The sequence below is a fragment of the Budorcas taxicolor genome, chromosome 1 (genome assembly GCF_023091745.1).
Source record: "Budorcas taxicolor isolate Tak-1 chromosome 1, Takin1.1, whole genome shotgun sequence".
Classification (NCBI taxonomy): Eukaryota; Metazoa; Chordata; class Mammalia; order Artiodactyla; family Bovidae; genus Budorcas; species Budorcas taxicolor.
In genome coordinates this window covers 171,678,283-171,697,694 of record NC_068910.1, presented here as the reverse complement: position 1 = coordinate 171,697,694, position 19,412 = coordinate 171,678,283, and the positions used below count along the sequence as shown (strand labels likewise).

At 42.0% G+C, this 19,412-nt stretch overlaps 1 protein-coding gene across 2 annotated transcripts in view; it reads left to right on the top strand.

Annotated features, from left to right (window-relative positions):
- The window catches only part of SCHIP1 (schwannomin interacting protein 1), a 151,403-nt gene that overhangs the window by 105,091 nt on the left and 26,900 nt on the right, over nt 1-19,412 (top strand). For both annotated transcript variants that reach the window (XM_052662755.1, XM_052663493.1), the window contains exon 3: nt 12,046-12,164. In XM_052662755.1, coding sequence (XP_052518715.1) covers nt 12,046-12,164 — 119 coding nt within the window. The remainder of the gene's footprint in view (nt 1-12,045; nt 12,165-19,412) is intronic.

Below are 19,412 nucleotides of genomic sequence, written 5' to 3'. Positions count from 1 at the left end.
AACGTGGGCAGCCCACCCTGACATGGGAGGTAGGGGACCCAGCTTCTTGTGGCTGATTGTAGTGTAGTTTGGCCGTTTCATCACCTTGCAGTGGTGTTTTGAACTGTTGTGTTCTGACAGTGATACCGAATGACCGAGATGGTTTTACAGACTTGTAAGATGGTGCCTGTTAAAAATAGAGTCCCAGATAACACTGTCCTGTTAAAAGTAGTCTCTGAAGGCAGTCATTTGAGAAAAGGAGAGAGCTCAAGGTGCACCCAGCATTTCTGTCTGCCTTCTTTCGTTGATACCCACTCCCAACAGCTGGAGGAAAAGGAATGCAGTAAATAGGCCAAACCATCCTCAGGATTAACCAAGAGTAAAAAAAAGAAAACAATCTCCATCGTCTGGACTGATATCCCAACACTTTTGCTGTTGGCAAATTTTTAAGTAAAATAGGTGTCAGGAGGCTCCTGGGCCCTGCTTGGATACCCGTCCTGGACTTGATCCAAGGGCATCTCTCTCCTGAGTACTGATGTTGAGCAAGCCAAACCCAGGCCTCAACATTGCTCAACAGCTTGGCCTGACATCTAGTCCAGAGGACTTGTTTAGGCAGATCAGTGTAGGGATGCAAAGATAAGAGATTTCAACAGCACTTCAGGAAACTTTTCTGGATTGTTTAGTGTAAGTGTCTGAAATAGAAAATGTCAGAAAGACAAACTGAAAAAAGGCACCCAGATTTAATATCCATTTCAGTGATACAGTGGGAAGATACTTGGTTATTTAACTTACATTTCCACTAAGAATCGTAAAGGCCTTCCCAGGGGATGAAATCAGATGCAAGAACTTGAAATAACCTGCCCAGAGCAAGTATTTCTGCCCTTGCCATTCAAAAGCATACAACCTGTATTCTTACAGAATGCTGTGTTCATATTTTGATCTTGTGACAAACCCGCAGTTGTTTCAGTGAGAAAATAATTTAGAAAATGCTATCAATATTTAGGGGGTTTTGTTTTTATTTTTTGTTTAAAAGAAAATTTTCCAAATTAACAAATAGTTTGTCCCTTCTGGTTCCTAATGTTTAAAAGTCTCAGACTCCTTCGCACTTGAATGCTGCCTATAAATTTAGAGTAAAATTCCTTTCTTAAGGAGAGAAATAAGAGTCACTATTATTCTCCTAAAGAAAGAGTTCTTTTCTGCAGGGAGCTCCAGAATCCCAGTTGCATTCCCTGGTAGATGCTGCTAATAGCAATGATGCCAGATATCACTAGTCAATAGATTGCTCTGAAGCAACGAGCACATTAATTGCTTCAAAACAAGCATCCTGTCAAGGCCTCGGCAAAGAGCAGACAGCTACCAATGCAGTGCACCTGGGTTTGGAATCTGGACAGTCCACAGGGAACACAGCTGTGCTCAACTGAAGAAGTGCCAGCTTTGTGACCTGTGTAGCTCCTTGATCGGTTCAGGTATTTAAAGCCATGGTTCTCAAGGTGTTTGAGCCAGCAGCATCTCGGATCTTGTTAGGAATGCACTTTCTCAACCCCACCCCAGACCTTCTGAATCAGAGAAATAGTGTATGGTTTTGCAAACCCTCCAGGTGATTCTCATGCATAATCAAATTTGAGCACTACTGATTTAAAGAAACTTGTGAACAGAGAGAGACGACCACCTTGTGCTGGCACCCACCTATGCAATTCCCCATTTGGCATGCTGGCTTCACAGCAAGGTCCCTACAGCCCAAGTTTCTTCCTGGGCCTTGGGGGACCAGGGTATTCATCAGCTCCTGGAATAATGCAGCTGCCAGCTCTCAGGAGGTTTATCCTCAATGGCACATTGCTTTCCTTTTCCCCATTGGTGGAAAATGTTTATATCATCACTTTAACAGACATTTCCTGAGACTTATGTGGGACACCTTGGTGAAAGATGGAGAAAGAACATTCCTGCCTGGAGGCTTCTTGAGCTTAGAGAGGGAGAGAGGACCTTCTGTGAGCCTACTGCTGCTGCTGCTGCTAAGTCGCTTCAGTCGTGTCCGACTCTATGCGACCCCATCCCTGGGATTCTCCAGGCAAGAACACTGCAGTGGGTTGCCATTTCCTTCTCCAATGCATGAAAGTGAAAAGTGAAAGGGAAGTCACTCAGTTGTGTCTGACTCTTCGTGACCCCTAACTCCTCGCAACTCCTGGAGCGTGTTAGATATGCAAGGTCTCAAGAAGGGGGTTGATATATATATATACACTATTGTGTGTAAAAGAGATAGCTGGTAGGAAGTAGCTACATACACAGGGAGCTCACCTCTGTGACCTAGAGGGGTGGGATGGAAGGGGGGGTTGGGAGGGGATATATTTATGCATATAGCTGATTCACTTCATTGTACAGCAGAAACTAACAACATTGTAAAGCAGCTTTGCATGTGGGCTAAGTCGCTTCAGTTATGTCTGACTTTTTGCAACCCTATGGATTGTTGCCCACCAGGCTCCTCTGTCCATGAGATTCTCCAGGAAAGAATACTGGAGTGGATTACCACTTCCTCCTCCAGGGGATCTCCCCAACTGAGGGATCAAACCCGCATCTTTTACATCTCCTGCATTGGCAGGCGGGTTCTTTACCACTGGTGCCACCTGGTAAGCCCAAAGCAACTATACCCCAATTTTAAAAAAGAAAAAGAAATGCAAGCTCTCCAGCCCAGCCCTAAATCAGAATGTATGTCCGCAGGTGATTGGTATGCACCCTGAGGTATAAGAAGCCCTGACAGAGTTAACAGCCTTAGCAAGGCAGGAAGGAGGCTGCTGGAAGTGGTATCTTACAGGATTTATAGTGAATTGTACTGAGACAGCATGGTAAAATAAGCACATCTAATAATAACAGGCCATTTCTGTTCCCATAGTGAACAGGTAGAAGTAGGAAACCATGGAGCTGGGGAGGAGGGGAAGATCAACTCAGGAAAGAGATGGAAAACAAGAAACCAGGGAGAAATGCTTTCCTTTCCCCTAATTCCTTCCCCATAACTGAATCCCATCCAGACTCAGGTTGTCACTGCGCCTAAGCTCACATCTGCCTTTGTTCCCAAAGTGCCGCTGAATCATTTGCATCAACTGTTCTTCCTGATTCTCTAAGCATTTGCATCAGCTGTTCTCCCTGATTCTCTAAGCCAAGCTTCCTGACATGTCTTCCTGCTTTAGGGAGTTTAAGGCACCCCTTCCTCTGGGTCAGGCGCTTTCTGGCTACATGGGACCAGCATCTGTGGAGAGGTCAGAAGGAAGCAGCTGCTGGCAGTGTCCTGAGCACCAGCTGGCTATAGGCTTAGGCGCAGGATGTTGTGTGTTTCTGAGAACCCTGGTGGGCCTGCAGCTGCCCTTACAAAAATAGTTTGTCAAATAAAGTTTAGAAATGTGCAATTTTGTGCTTATAAATTTACAAGATCAGCATGTGGAAAACTAGGTAGCTCCTGCATCAGTGACCAGACGCTACAAGCAAGGTGAACAGAACTGAAAGAGACAAAGACAGGACCAGAGGAGGGGTGTGGGTAACAGGTACGTAAGGACTGGGTGCAGCCACATCCCAAAGAAAGTATGAAAAGAACTTGGGATGGGCTACATTTGGAGATGTAAAGAATCTGCCTGCCAGTGCAGGGAGACACAAGTTCAATCCCTGGGATGGGAAGATCCCTTGAAGGAGGAAATGGCAACCCACTCCAGTATTCTTGCCTGGGAAAATTAATTCCATGGACAGAGGATACTGGCAGACTACAGTCCATGGGGAGAGGAAAGGCAGAGGAACCAGAGATCAAATTGCCAACATCTGCTGGATCATGGAAAAAGCAAGAGAGTTCCAGAAAAACATCTATTTCTGCTTTCTTGACTATGCCAAAGCCTTTGACTGTGTGGATCACAATAAACTGTGGAAAATTCTGAAAGAGATGGGAATACCAGACCACCTAACCTGCCTCTTGAGAAATCTGTATGCAGGTCAGGAAGCAACAGTTAGAACTGGACATGGAACAACAGACTGGTTCCAAATAGGAAAAGGAATTCGTCAAGGCTGTATATTGTCACCCTGCTTATTTAACTTCTATGCAGAGTACATCATGAGAAACGCTGGACTGGAAGAAACACAAGCTGGAATCAAGATTGCTGGAAGAAATATCAATAACCTCAGATATGCAGATGACACCACCCTTATGGCAGAAAGTGAAGAGGAACTAAAAAGCCTCTTGATGAAAGTGAAAGAGGAGAGTGAAAAAGTTGTCTTAAAGCTCAACATTCAGAAAATGAAGATCATGGCATCTGGTCCCATCACTTCATGGGAAATAGATGGGGAAACAGTGAAAACAGTGTCAGACTTTATTTTTTTGGGCTCCAAAATCACTGCAGATGGTGACTGCAGCCATGAAATTAAAAGACGCTTACTCTTTGGAAGAAAAGTTATGACCGACCTAGACAGCATATTCAAAAGCAGAGACATTACTTTGCCGACTAAGGTCCGTCTAGTCAAGGCTATGATTTTTCCTGTGGTCATGTATGGATGTGAGAGTTGGACTGTGAAGAAGGCTGAGCGCCAAAGAATTGATGCTTTTGAACTGTGGTGTTGGAGAAGACTCTTGAGGGTCCCTTGGACTGCAAGGAGATCAGCCCTGGGATTTCTTTGGAAGGAATGATGCTAAAGCTGAAGCTCCAGTACTTTGGCCACCTCATGAGAAGAGTTGACTCATTGGAAAAGACTCTGATGCTTGGAGGGACTGGGGGCAGGAGGAGAAGGGGACGACCGAGGATGAGATGGCTGGATGGCATCACTGACTCAATGGACTTGAGTCTGAGTGAACTCTGGGAGTTGGTGATGGACAGGGAGGCCTGGCGTGCTGCGATTCATGGAGTCGCAAAGAGTCGGACACGACTGAGCAACTGAACTGAACTGAACTGAACTGAACAGTCCATGGGGTCGCAAAAGAGTTAGACATGACTGAGCACTACTTTTACCAAACACTCGTCTTGATTCTTGTCGAGTTTGGGGAATTACAACAGAACACAATGGGAAAGGCTGAGCCCCGGCGTTTGGAGTGTTGAGGGGGCTCAGTGGTCCATGTTCTGAGATCTCTGCTCGCGGGATGCCCTCAAAAGCCACTGTGAGCCTTATCTGCCCAGGCTCAGAGGGTGGCAGTGGGAAATTCGGTGACAGGCGAGGACAAAAACTGCCTGTGACTGGACAGTGGTGAATCTGTGAGAGCATTTTCACTCTTGATGAGGGTCGTGAGAGCCATTCTGTCTCATAGTGATGAGCCGCTCCTCCTCAGGTGCCCTCTTGCATTTTGCTAGCAACATCGATTTTAGATGTTTCACTTTGGTTTTATGACAGTATTTCCCAAGGCTGTTTTAGGAGAGGACGTGACTCAACTTGCCATAAACACAGTCGGAGAGTGTACTAGCCTCCTCCTTTTCCTGTGCACTTTGCTGTTCTTCACCCTGGGGCATCTTTGGGCTGTGGTGGCTTAGAGGACATAATTGCCCTGCAGGTATAATTCCTTAGAGAACAAAAGAAGCTCGGAACTATACATGCACACACGTGGAGACCTAAAAAATACTTACAACCTCGAAGTTGAGAGTTACGTTTTATTTGGTGGGAATTTTTAGGACTTTAAGCCCAGTAGTCAGCATCTCAAGTAACTCTGAGAGAACTGCTCCAAGGAGGCATTGAGGGGAAGTTCAGTTCCGTATGTAAAATAGACAGCCAATGGAAATTTGCTATATGACTCAGGGAACTGAAACTGGGGCTCAGTAACAACCTAGAGTGGTGGGATAGGGAGAGAGGCAGGAGGGATGTTCAGGTAGGAGGGGAAATGGGTAAACTTACAGCTGATTCATGTTGATGTTTGTTAGAAACCAATGCAATACTGTAAAGCAATTATCCTTCAATTAAAAAGAAAAGTTTTGCAATAAAGGGCAGATGATCTGAACAGCAAAAGATGACTGTTAATTAAAGAAAACCAGATATCCCAAATTAAGGAATTTAGCACTTTTCTGTGTATGGGAAGATGCTAGAGTCTAGGCTCACTCAAATCATTCCTTTGATATGCACCTCAGCTATCTGGGGCCAGTTCACTTCCCGAGTTTCCCTAGGGCTCAGCGTAGGGAGTGGCTGCAGTCTGTTGGCTGCTAGGTGGCAGATAATTCTTTCCTTCCTGAGTTTCCTCAAGGCTCACCAACTCATGTTAGAGGGCCGCAATTGCTGAGGACTATGGTATCCTTTGTTTACTGATATGGCAAGGAATATTCCATTTCACATACACACACATTATACATTATACATGTGGGCAACTGGAAGGAAATTGGGTTTCAATTGTTGAAGTTTAAGAGAAAAACTGTTTTACTAGTCAGTTGAATATAGAAATTTGAAATGTTAGGAATCACATTTGTTCCAGAAGGAAGATTGAGCAGTGATGACAAGAGAGTGGCTCTGATGAGAAGATATTTGTGTTGTAAATGTTTGTGGTTATGATTAGCCATGCAGAGTATATGTTTTAAAGTCAGGTGTGTTCTCCTTTTCTGAGAAAGCGTCACATCCATTTCAGGAAAGAAGTTGATACATATCTGTCTCCAGGTTGGTGTCCGCCTGGACACTCAACTAATCCGTGTGGAAGAGGGGCCGGGAGATGTGGCCCCAGAAAGATGGACTTGAATCCTTGCTCTTCTATCTAATAGTAGGGTAACCCTCCTTCAGCCTCTGTTTCCTCATCTTCAGAGCAAGAATGGTTGGAGGATTAATCATAACAGCTACTATTTACTGCAGATTTACATTACCATAGGGCAGGTACTACTGGTAGGTAGGTAGAATAGGGAAAAGGAGTCCAAAATGGTGGTGGCTAAAAGACAAGGAAGGGAGAAGCCTGCGAAAATAGAACAAAAGAAGGTCCGAGGACCAGAGTGAAGACTTCAGGCAGAACAAACAGCACTCCTGGCTGAGCCCAACTTGCATAGGGCAGGCCCAGGTGGAGGAAAAAACTTATAAAAGGAGAAGCCAAAGCGCGTTCTGTCTCTCTCTCTCTCCCACATGCGTGCGCTCTTTCTCTCTCCCTCCCTCTCTGTCTCCCTCTCCCCCACACGCTCCTCCACTCTCTTCCCTTCAAGTCTTGGGGTTGGCATGCCCTCACGCTTCGAGGATGGATTCTCCTGCTATCTTCTAAATAAAATAGAGCTGTAACACTGATTTGCCTAAGAGCTATAACACGGTTTGTCCAAGACCCGAGAGCTGTGACGCACCGAGGGCTTTAATGCCCGTCGCTCCAAATCTTTGTTGTGACGAGACAACGAGCCGAGGAACATGCACTCGCGTGACACTACTGCTAAGCAGCTCACGTAAGTTTTCTCACTGAATCCTCCAGCATCAAGTGGGAGCCCTTACTTCTGGACTGGGAAGGATTTTCCAAGCACAGAGCCAGCAGGCACTTCAGACAGAGTGCACTATTGACTGAACTATGTAACACTTAGGTTGCAAACTCAAAAAGATGAATCATATGCTTACTATAAAATCTGCAGAACTCTCAGACCTATATAGAAAAATAAGCAAAACTCATAGTAAGTAGTTTCCAGAAAAGCTAGTGTGTTAACTGAAAAAATGTAAATATTTCATCTCACTGGTAATCAAAGAAAATAAAAAGGATAGCCCTTTTTCCCATCAAATTAAAAATGATAGCATTTTTTTAAGTGAAAATACTCAGTGTTAGCCAGGATATAGTGAAAGCTGCACCCTTTCACGTTGCTGGTGGGCATGTAAATTGGAACAGATTTCCTCTCGAGCAATGTGACAAAATGTGTCAAGCGCCTCAACAAATGTTCACACTCAGCTGATCTGGTAATTCCACTTCCAGGAACTTATCCTGAGGAAATAATCAGACATGTGGGCAAGGACTGATGTAAAAATGCTAGCTTCTATGTCATTTTTAATTGGATACAACCCAAATGGGTAACAATAGAAGATAACTCCAGAGGATAGAATGGCATGCAGCCATTTACAATTGTATCTTTAAAGGATTTTGAATGAATGAGGGCGTTCTCAAAGTATAATAAACAATGTGATCTCAATTTTATAAAAAAGAGAAAAATATACACATAAGATTAGAAAAAAAACTAAAAGGAAATATACCAGAGTGTTAGCAGTGATCTGTGTCTCAGTGGTGGGATTATGGCGACTTTTATATTCTTCATACTTTTCTTTTTTAATTTATTATTTTATTTATTTGTTAATTTGTGGCTGTTTGGGGTCTTCAGTGCTTCATGGGCTTTTCTCTAGTTGTGGCAAGTGGGGGCTGCTCTTCATTTTGGTGCCCAGGCTTCTCATTACAGTGGCTTCTTCTGTTGCAGAGCACAGGTTCTAGGGCGCAGGCTTCAGGAGTTGCCTTTCCAGAGCTCTAGGGCACAGGCTCAGTCGTCGTGTTTCTTGGACTTAGTTGCCCTGTGGCGTGTGGGGTCTTCCTAGCTCAGGCATCAGACCCATGTCCCCTTCATTGGCAGGTGGATTCTTTGCCACTGAGCCACCAGGGAAGCCCCTGTACTTTTCTTGATCCAGAGAGAGAAGAGGATAAGGGGGGTACATTTGTGTATTATAAAATAGTCCTCTTTATTTTCTTAAATTTTATTTGTTTTTTTAATTGGTGAAAAGTTACTTTACATTTTATGTTGGTTTCTGCCCTGCAACAACATGCTGCTGCTGCTAAGTCGCTTCAGTCATGTCCGACTCTGTGCGACCGACCCCGTCCCCGGGATTCTCCAGGCAAGAACACTGGAGGGGGTTGCCATTTCCTTCTCCAATGCATGAAAGTGAAAAGTGAAAGGGAAGTCGCTCAGTCGTGTCTGACTCTTCGCGACCCCATGGACTGCAGCCCACCAGGCTCCCCGATCCATGGGATTTTCCAGGCAAGAGTACTGGAGTGGGGTGCCATCGCTTTCTCTGACAACAATGTAATCAGTTTACATTGATTGAAACTCCCTCCCCTCCCCCATGCCACCCGTCTAGGTTATCACAGAGTGCCTGCCTGGGCTCCCTGTGTTATTTAGCAACTTTCCACTACTTTACACATGATAGTATATGTGTGTGTGTGTGTGTGTGTGTGTATACATATCAGTGCTACTTCCTCAATTCATCCCACCCTCATCTTCCCCTACTGTGTCCACAAGTGTGTTCTCTACTAGGTTTATCAGTAGCATTTATCTAGATTCCATATATATGCATTAATATACAATACTTGTTTTTTGTTTTCTGACTTACTTCACTCTGTATAAGAGGCTCTAGGTTCATCCACCTCACTGCAACTGACTCAAATTTGTTCCTTTTTATGGCTGAGTAATATTTCTTTGTATAAATGTACCACAAGTTCTTTACCCATTCATAAAACAGACCTCTTTAAACTCTTATTAAGTATTCTGGTATTAAAATTGGAATTAACATGGATAAGAATATTTTTAAGACCTTCTCTACTATCTATCACTTTAACATACCAAGTAAATCAGGAGAGACAGACATGGAATCAAGGGTATATTAACACCTTTACACCCGGGATAGGTGCTTTCTGTAAAGACAACTTCTTCCAGACCCCAGGATAATGTTGGACAATATTGGTCATTAACACTCATTTATGATCTACCAATTTTATATTTGGATATTTCATTCCACTCAGCAGTTTTCTGACTGTAGAGGACATTAAGTAATAAGCTCTCTTGTCTGTTACATGGATTCAGAAATAAGTTCACTGATTATGTTAAATCTGCCTAGCAGATTTTGGGATTTTGAAATGAATTTGTTTTAAGTAAAGATGTCAAGTGTGGTTCTATTTTGGCAGGACGATCACCAGTTAAGTACCAGCCCCGCATATTTGGAAGGGTGGGTTGCTTTAACTAAGGTTTCCAAAAATACAGTTGCAAGTGGTTAGTGAAATTAAGAGCATTCTTTACTTCCTTTTACAACCTTGTGGTTACCTTTTCAGGGCTCAGTGCTGTGCTAGCCCAGTAATCAAATGAGATCAGCATCACATCTGTAACTGTACGAAGAATTGTTCATCTTGTGGCTGTGTCTCACACACACACACACACTCTATAGCTGCTAGTGTGACACAGTTCCATGGGTACATGACAAAACAGGAAGATATCTGAGTAGATGGATAGATTTAAATATAATTGCTAAATATGAAAGGTGAAAGAATGGTTATAGTGTCCAAGAATGTTTAAATGTTAGAGAAAAGGAAAATAAAGATGAGCTTTCCGTGAACCAGAAGGAAAGCCTATTGAAACTAAATATCCGGTGCTAGGGACTAGGAGTGTGTATTTTACACTTGATCTTAGCCAGACGGCTCAGAAGCGATGGGGATGTGCATTTTTACGTCTCTACAGGAAATTCTGATGCAGACTGTTGAAGCTAACGCTGTCTTAGCGGGGCTGCGCTGTCGTATATTTTATTCTGAGCTTCCAATATGGTATCTGCTAGAGCCACCTGTGGCTCTGGAGCTCTTGAGATGCAGTCGTATGACTGGAGAAACTGAATTTTTTATTTGAATTAATTTTAAATTTGAACGTAGATAGCTACATGTGACTAGTAACTACCATGTAAATAGCCTCCTTAGCCTATAGTATATTGCCCTTCACTTGGGGATGAAATGAAGCCACTTTTCAGCCTTGCCCTAACGATAGGTTGCACATGTCATTACTGTGACAGTGATGCTCAGATGGTGGATCAGAGCTTCCTCTGTAACTTGTGGGTACTGGTGGCAGCAAATGTGGCTCCAGGACCTCCTCCTGGGAGAATCAGGGTGATGGGGTGTTCTGTGACCACACCCCGTCACCTGAGTTGTGTTGTGTAATATAATTTGGTCAGCATCGTCTTCAGCTCCCTGCTCAAAACTTGAAATGGTGCTTCTCACAGCCCCCCTCACCCCACAAAAACAGAAGACCTAAATCTCATTCTCACCCCAGGATATCCAACTCATTATATTTGTTTTTTGTGGGTTTGTTTTTAACTAAGGAAATCATGTCTGATCTCCTCTCCTGTTGTTTAAAGGGTTTAGAAGTTCAGCATGGTGAGTTTTTATGGGACTTTTATGGGAAGCCAAGGGTTGTAAACATATCCAAATTATCCCAGTAGTGTAGTTTACCAAATTCTGTTCCTATGCACATGGACCTGACCTCCCTTCAAAATATGAAACAGATGGGTCCAGTGAGAATCCTCCAGCTATTCCAAGCACTGTGTTAGGATTTCTCACATTCTAAACCCGGTGAGATCAGGATATTGAACAAAAACAAATGTCCCCACCAAGACTGTAAGCTGGGTAGGGGCAGAGGCTCTGTCTATCCATCCTGAGCCGTGCTTCCAGCGTCACAGTATGGCTCCTGCCTCTCATAGAGGCTTGGTGCCTGTCAGTTGAATGAATTAATGTTCCTGCCAAAGAGAAAGTGGCCTGAAAGGGACCATGTAAAGAAGGCAAAAGACATGAGCCCTCATTTAAGATAAAAGCGATTTGATTTAGGACAAAGTGCTTGTCCTTTACTCTTTTACTCTTGTCATATCTAGCAGGTAAGAAGAAAGATGAAAGCACCAAGTAATCTACGGGTGACCCTTTAACAAGGGGTTAGGGGTATCGACCCTCAGGACAGTAGAGAATCGGCCTGTAACTTATAGTCAGCCATGCCTGTGTGCGGTTCACAGATTCAACGAGTCATGGATCGTGAAGTACTATAGTATTTACTATTGAAAAAAGTCTTCTGTAACTGGATCTGGGCAGTTCAAACCCATGTTGTTCAAGAGTCAGCTGTAGTTCCATCCTGATGACTACCATTTAGTACCATGAGGGTGATTTCCTAGACTAGTGATCGTGATGGGCTCTGAAGAATTGAAATTAACTCACAGACTCGGAGTCAGGAATGACGGGTTGCATTTCAGCTCTTATTAATTCAAATGCTCTTGTGCTGTGGCCTGTTTGATTTTATCTTTGTCTAATATTACAGTTCTAAGAGACCTAGCAGTTAGATTGCCTCTGGTTGTGATGTATGTGCCTGCTTATCGGCATGTTTTATTTTCCTGAAATTTTAGGCACAGAAAAATGAGAGGGAATCTATCCGACAGAAGTTGGCACTGGGAAGCTTCTTTGATGATGGCCCAGGAATTTATACCAGCTGTAGCAAAAGCGGGAAGCCAAGCCTTTCCTCCCGGTGAGTGCTGTTTTGAGTTGATTTTTTTTTTATATATGTACCTAATGGATTTTGTCATCTGACTGTATGTTTAATGAGATATCCTTTAAATCCTTGAGTATTTTTCCCCCATAACACTACCACCTTTATTTGTGTGCTAGACAGATCTCTCCCCACCTGTTTGTTGGGTTGGGTTTTTGGGTTTTAATTTTGGGGATTTGGGGCCCATTTGAGGTCAGATTTCTATATTTCATTTTTAGACACAATACTGATTTTACTTTGTGATGGGGAAATCAAGCTACACTCTTAAGCAAGCCGACTGATGTTTGGAACGTGTGGCAGACCACCAGATTTGCCATTAAGCAATCCCAAAACATCCAGACTCACCCCTCTGATGCATTTGATAACAATGAATGCTGGTAACTGAGAAATACAATTCCCACTTTGATCATTGAACATTTACTGCAAGCTTAACCTGTCTTGCAAGGTGTTTTGTTTTGTTTTGTTTTAATCTTGATTTCAGGGTATCATTGATTATTTGCATAGCTTCTAATTCCAATGAAAATATGTTAAAATTATAATTCTACCTAGAAAATAGGACTGTAGACCAGAGCTTCTCAAACTTTAACGTGCAAATGTGTCACATGGGGATTTTGTTAAAATGCTGATTCTGATTCAGTAGGTCTGGATGGGGCTTAAGATTCTGTATTCTTACAAGCTCCCAGCTGATGTTCCTCTGCCAGTCCATAGGTCACACTTTGTTTGAGAGGGTATAGACAGTTTGCAAAATTAACTGTTACAAGTACAGGTATTCCAAGTGGTGAAAGCACATAGAACACTTTTTAAAAGATGGTAGTAACTGAAGACACATCAGCATTCTCTTGATCCCTCCCCAAATATCTGTTTCTTGTCAAAATATCTCTCTTCCTTTGGACTCTCTGAAGAGCAGATATCCCCTGTATAAATACTAGGTATACTTACCATGATAAACCAAGTATGGGAGACAAATAATAGCATTCATGCATTTGTTCAGCCAGCTAATTTCCACTCTTTCCTTCCTGTGAGGTCCAGAATTAGACACTTTGGTATCTATTTTATCTGGCTTTCAGTAAGCCTCATACTTCTGTATGTGTGCATATAAGGAGTTACTGCCAGTGGGTTAGTGCCTGGAGTCAGGAGCTAAGACCTGGCCACGCAGTGTTCAGGCATGTCCTCCTCGGTGGGTGTGGGGCCAGCACAGGCTCAGAGGATTCCCTCGATCTCTTCATATGTCATTTCAGAGCTGGAGGCCTTCGCCTTTGCTGTAGAAGCACCTCTTTCCCCTCCCAGAGGGAAGTGGCAGGAGGACTCTGGCCTAGGAACCTGGACATCTGAGGGCTCATCCTAGTCAGCTTCTAACTCTGAGACTGGAACAATGTACTTAGTTTTACCATACCTCAGTCTCCTCGTTTTTGTAAAATGAGGAGAGTAGCCCCCATAGTCTTCCAGATCTCTCTTACTATTCTTTCCCCAAAGCCTCCAAAAGTTTTCTTTTAGAAATCCCATCTCTCTGCTCAGCCATGTCACATCCATCTGGTCCAAATGGGAGGAGGTCTGGGTTTCAGAATCAAAGTGTGTGTGTGTGTGTTACATGGCTTTAAAAGTTCATGTTTGGGAACACATGTAAGAATTAAAGATTTTAAAATTAAAAAAAATAATAATAATAATAAAAAAAAAAATAAAATAAAAGAACCCAAAAAAAAAAAAAAAAAAAAAAAGTAAAGTAGAATTAACTACAGAGTATATAATAACAACACAAAATAAAAGTAACAGTCCTTGCTCCTATCCCTCTCTATCCTAGCTCACTCTCCAGAAATAATAGTGTTTAACTCCTTAGCTATTGCTGGTGTTTATGTCTCTGAATAAAATGCTGATCTTCTTAGCTTTTACTTTTAAACCATCTTTTGACTACCAAATAACAGAAAGCTGGGGTTTAACTCTCTTTTATAGCCCTCCCACAGACATGTCTATATATCCCCCCATCCTCCCCCTGTAATTTTTTCAGAATTTGGGGTAAAATAACTGTTTGATTTTACATTATTAAGATCGTATATCATTCACTTTGAGCCATGTAGTAAGCTATGATTACTTGAGAAATTTTATTTTTTATTCTGAAATTTTAATTGCCCCATTTTTCCCTTTGCCAGTCCATAGTTGGAGTGCCCTGTTGCATTCCACTGTGTGAATGTATCCCAATTCATGGAGCCACTCTTCTGATGAAAGGCATTGGCTTGTTTCAAAGGTTGTTCCAAAGGTTTTGCTCTTGTAAATAGTGCTGCTTCTAAACATCCTTGTGCATGTCTTCTGCCATCCGTGTGCAAGTTTTCTTGGTACATTCCTAGGAGTGGAATTCCTAGGAAAATACATGAATGTTCCTACCTAGAAAATAATGCCAAACTGTTCTCCAAAACAATTGCACAAGTTACACTCCTACCAGCAGTAGTTCAAAGATCCTATAGATCCATAGCCTTTCTAACACTCAATATTGCCAATTTCTTTTATATTTTTTAACTGCATATGTATTAAATGGTATTTCAGCATGCTTATTAACTCTCTTTGTTTTCCTTTCTGTGGTATGTCTATTTGGGCCTTATGTTCAAATTTCTGTTGGACTCTTTATGCTGTTTTCATTGTACATAATATTGGAATGAGCTGTTTCTCACCTGTATAACCCTCTGGGCCTGGTGCCTACTTTGTATGTTTGATTTAACTGCTTCTGTTTTTTAAGTGATTTTAAGATTGTACATACTTTTTATTTCTTAAGTCAGTTCTGGGAAGTTGTATTTTTTAAGAAGTTATCCATTTTGTTTATGTTTTCAAAATTTTTCACATCATACTTTCTTATTTTACTAAAGGTATTAATTTTAGTTAAATTGTTCAAAATGTTTTCTTCTGATTTCTGTAGGCCCACGATTTTTCTTCTGAGTTTATTTTTTTGTTTGTTTTCATTTTTGTTAATAATTAGGTATAAAACTCTTTAAGAGCTGTTAGCTCCAAGCCCTAACACTAAACTCTCTGGTTAGGGCCTGTTAGCCATATCCTGATTTCTCAGAGAGACATGCCTTGATCACCCAGTTGAAAAGTGAACACCTAGCCTCTTACCCTGATTCGTTTTTCTTTGCGACCCTTATCATTACCTGACATTGTATTAAATATGTTTTTAACTTGTTCTTTGTCTTTCTCTAGTACTAAAATATTAACCTCAAGAGAGCAGATCTTTGTTTTGTTCACCGTCATAACTATTAGATAGTGTCTAATAGTCAGTCACTGAATAGTTACTGAATTAATGAATGGTGAACTTCACTTTGGGCTTCCCAGGTGGTGCTGGTGGTAAAGAACCTGCCTGCCAATGCAGGAGATATAAAAGACACTGGTTCCATCTCTGACTCAGGAAGATCCCCTGGAGAAGGAAATGGCAACCCACATCAGTATTCTCACCCTGGAGAATCCCATAGGAGCCTGGTGGGCTACAGTCCACAGGGTTGCAAAGAGATGGACACAACTGAAGTGACCTAGCACGCACGCACAAACTTCAGTTTAGAATGGTTAGGTGAAAACACAACTAATTTGTTAGGATGAATCCAATTTAAAGTATCTAAATCTCTTTTCTCTTGGGCTGTAAGTTACCCAGAGACAACCTCTCCAATTTCATCCCAAGGAATTTTAAGCCTGGCTGCTAGTGTAAGACTCGAGCAGGCTAATGGTTGACGATTCATCATTTACTTAATTCCCGTGATTTCAATAAGGCCTTTCATTGCCACCTCAGCTGTGCCTGAGGGAGCCCCAGCCTGGAACTCCTCTGATTCAGCCTCTCAAGGTAGTAGTATACTTTCTCATTCTGCCAGACCACAGGTAGACAGGGCAAGTTAGAAGGTCCAGATTTTTCTTTCAGTTGCTTAATCAATCTTCCTCCACATACAGTCTACCCCACTCTCCCAGCTTCAGATGTACCTGAGCATTTCCAGGATCCTGCAGTGAAAATGCACTTGCTTCCTCCACCAGCCACCCCTGCAGGCATGTAGCAAATTGAAATAAAGTCAGACGCCGCTCTTCCATCTGTGTTTTGTTTTTTCCCTAACTCTCTTGTGTGCCATTGTCTCCTTTTCCATTTTCTTCATCCCTGTAGGTTTATACCTTTCTTTCTTCCTTTTATATTATTTTAGTAGTGTTGCAGGAAGGCAGACCCCTTCCAGGGCCCGAAACTGCGCTCTTGTCTAACACTCGGAAATGAATTGTCCGAGCAGACACATGTGCTGACAAAGCAAGAGACTTTATTGGGAAAGGGCACCCGGGTGGAGAGCAGTAGGGTAAGGGAACCCAGGAGAACTGCTCTGCCGCATGGCTCGCAGTCTCGGGTTTTATGGTGATGGGATTAGTTTCTGGGTGGTCTTTGGCCAATCACTCTAATTCAGAGTCTTTCCTGGTGGCGCATGCATCGCTCAGCCAAGATGGATGCTAGCGAGAGGGATTCTGGGAAGTGGACGGACACGCGGTGTCTCCTTTAGACCTTTCCTGAACTCTTCCGGTTGGTGGTGGCTTATTAGTTCCGTATTCCTTACCAGGATCTCCTGTCATAAAACAACTCATGCAAATGGTTACTATGGTGCCTGGCTAGGGTGGGCGGTTTCAATCAGTGTGCTTTCCCTAACAGCAGGATTTCAGAAGCGAGAGTAGATAAATACCTGTGTTCCATATGCCATTTGTAACTAGATATCTCATAAAGATTTTCATTATTTTTTGAAGATTTTTTTTGATCTGGACCATTTTTAAAGGTTTTATTTAATTTGTTACAATATTGTTTCTGTTTTGTGTTTTGGTTTTTTGGCCATGAGGCATGTGAGATCTCCCTGACCAGGAATCTAACTTGCCCCTTACCCACTGGCAGGCGAAGTCTTAACCTACAGGACTGCCAGGGAAGTCCCAAAAGGTTTTCATTATTTTTAATAGAAGAAATATCTTTGCAGATAAAATTGTGTGCTGAAACCATGTATGTAAAACAAAGCTGACCTCTCGTTCAGGAGGACTGAAGGAGAGGGGTTGGGATAACCCTGCCCAGAATATGCCTCCCCCACCACTTGTGTTCAGTGCCCCTCTATTCCACCCTCACTGCCCCTCACCACCCCTCCCCTGTAAACCCTCAGAGCCCACCTGACACTCTTCTAGCAGAGCATCATTTGAGAATCAGTGAGTCATCCACACCCTTTGGAGGCACAGCTCTCTAAACACGTATGTACTTCACAGGAGCTCGGAACAAGCTACCCTTGTTGACTCGCCATAAGGAAGATTATTTATATCCTGTTCTTTCAGATGTTTTCATCCTGGGATGAGATCATCCTGAGAACATGATGACTTTTTGGGTGATGGTTAATAGTGATACTTAATGTTTCTAAGAAATATCACTTTATCCCTATAAATTTTAAGTCTGCAAAGACTGACTGCCATTCCCTTTGCTCAGTAATACTGTAGGAGAAAAGCCTGAGGAGATGTTCAGTTGCAATTGTGTAACCCATATTCTTCATCCCTATTAGAATTAATGTTCTAATGTATTACAGTTGCTGAAATTCTTCATTAAGCTGGAAATACCTTACCTCTTCCTTACAGAAGTACTTAAGGGATGTTAGAACTCTGAGGTCAGGATGTGGCACTCCAAAATGTGCCTAAGCACATGTGCTGAATTAGTTAAATAATCAAAACCAGGTAAATATTAGATGAATTTACTACTTTACGGAGCTCATACTCAATTTTAAATGATGCTGGGGACTTAAAATTAATTGGCCAAGCAACGGGTTTTTGAAGTGCTAAGCTTTCTTTTAAGGCAGGGCTTACCTGGTTAAGTAGGATCCTTTGGCAAAATAATAGAGTTCTATTTATGCATTTTAAAGGGTGTGTGATTACCTGTAAAAATTAACTTCATACTTATTATGTGAGAAATTGTGAAGTGGCATGAAGGTCCCTTGGGAAGATGTGCTTATTAAGCTGCTACTGCAAATGTAAGTCCTTCTCAGTTGGCCTTTGGGTTTCAGCCCCACTGAATTTTTCTAATTGGTGCTATCTCCTAAAGCACTTTTTAAAAGAATGACAAGTTATTAAATGTAAGCTAGGCTTACTGTAATCCCATAAAGACATTTCATGCCCAATACTGCAGCAAAAGAATTTTTGATATTGCTTCATAACTCAAGTAATTAAATTTGACTTATACTGAAATGTGGCAAGTACAGGAAGTGCCATATTTTTCTTCCAAATTTGCTAATCCACACATAATCAGCCTTTTCAAATGGAGATCGTATGACCTTTGTCGGTTTTTTCTATTTGAAAATGCTTCAGCTAAAAGCTTAAAAGGAAATGAGGAAAATGAACTACCTATTTTTGAAATAAGCTCTCTAAGAAATTACTCATGTTCTCAAAAAATATCCATTTTCTCTTATGACTAGTATAATAATTTGCCATAAAATTTTTCTCATTGACCAAATTAATTTTGAATCAGCATTATATTTTGGATTCTAAGTTTACATAGCTTAATGTTATTAATATCAAAGGAATGGAAACTGGCTTGGCTGCTATGAAAATACAAGACAAAGTGGTCATTAGTAATAGACATCTAGGAAATCTTTCATCTTTCAAACAGGACAACCTGTTTGGACATTGTAGAGAAAGCTATTTCTGCCTTTTCCATTCTCCTTTTCTCAGAGTAAACACAAAATAAACCTGACCCCTGCTCTTCTTCCCTTACCCTAGATAGGTTTTATTTGTTGTTGTTGTTGTTGTTGTTTAGTAGCTAAGCCATCTCCAGCTCATGGGCTATAGTCCACCAGACTCCTCTGTCCATGGAATTTCTCAGGCAGAAATATTGGAGTGGATTGCCATTTCCTTCTCCAGGGGATCTTCCCAATCTTCTGTGGGTATCCAACCCAAGGCTCCTGTATTGGCAGGTGGATTCTTTACCACTGAGCCAACAGGGAAGCTCAGATTTTATTTGCATGCATATAAATATAATTACAATTTAATGCAGTCTATTTCATAAAATATGCAGTGGGATGTTGTAACCTAGAAAAGGTTATATACCCCTCTCTCCATGCAGTGTGAAGATTATGAAAAACAGAAGTTCCCCAGAGAGTTTTTGAGATGCTGGTTTGAATAATGATTACTGTTTACTTGTCTCAGCCATTCTAACATCCCCAAATCAAAACGCATTTCTTTCTTGTTCTTACAGGTTTATTGGTGAATGACTGA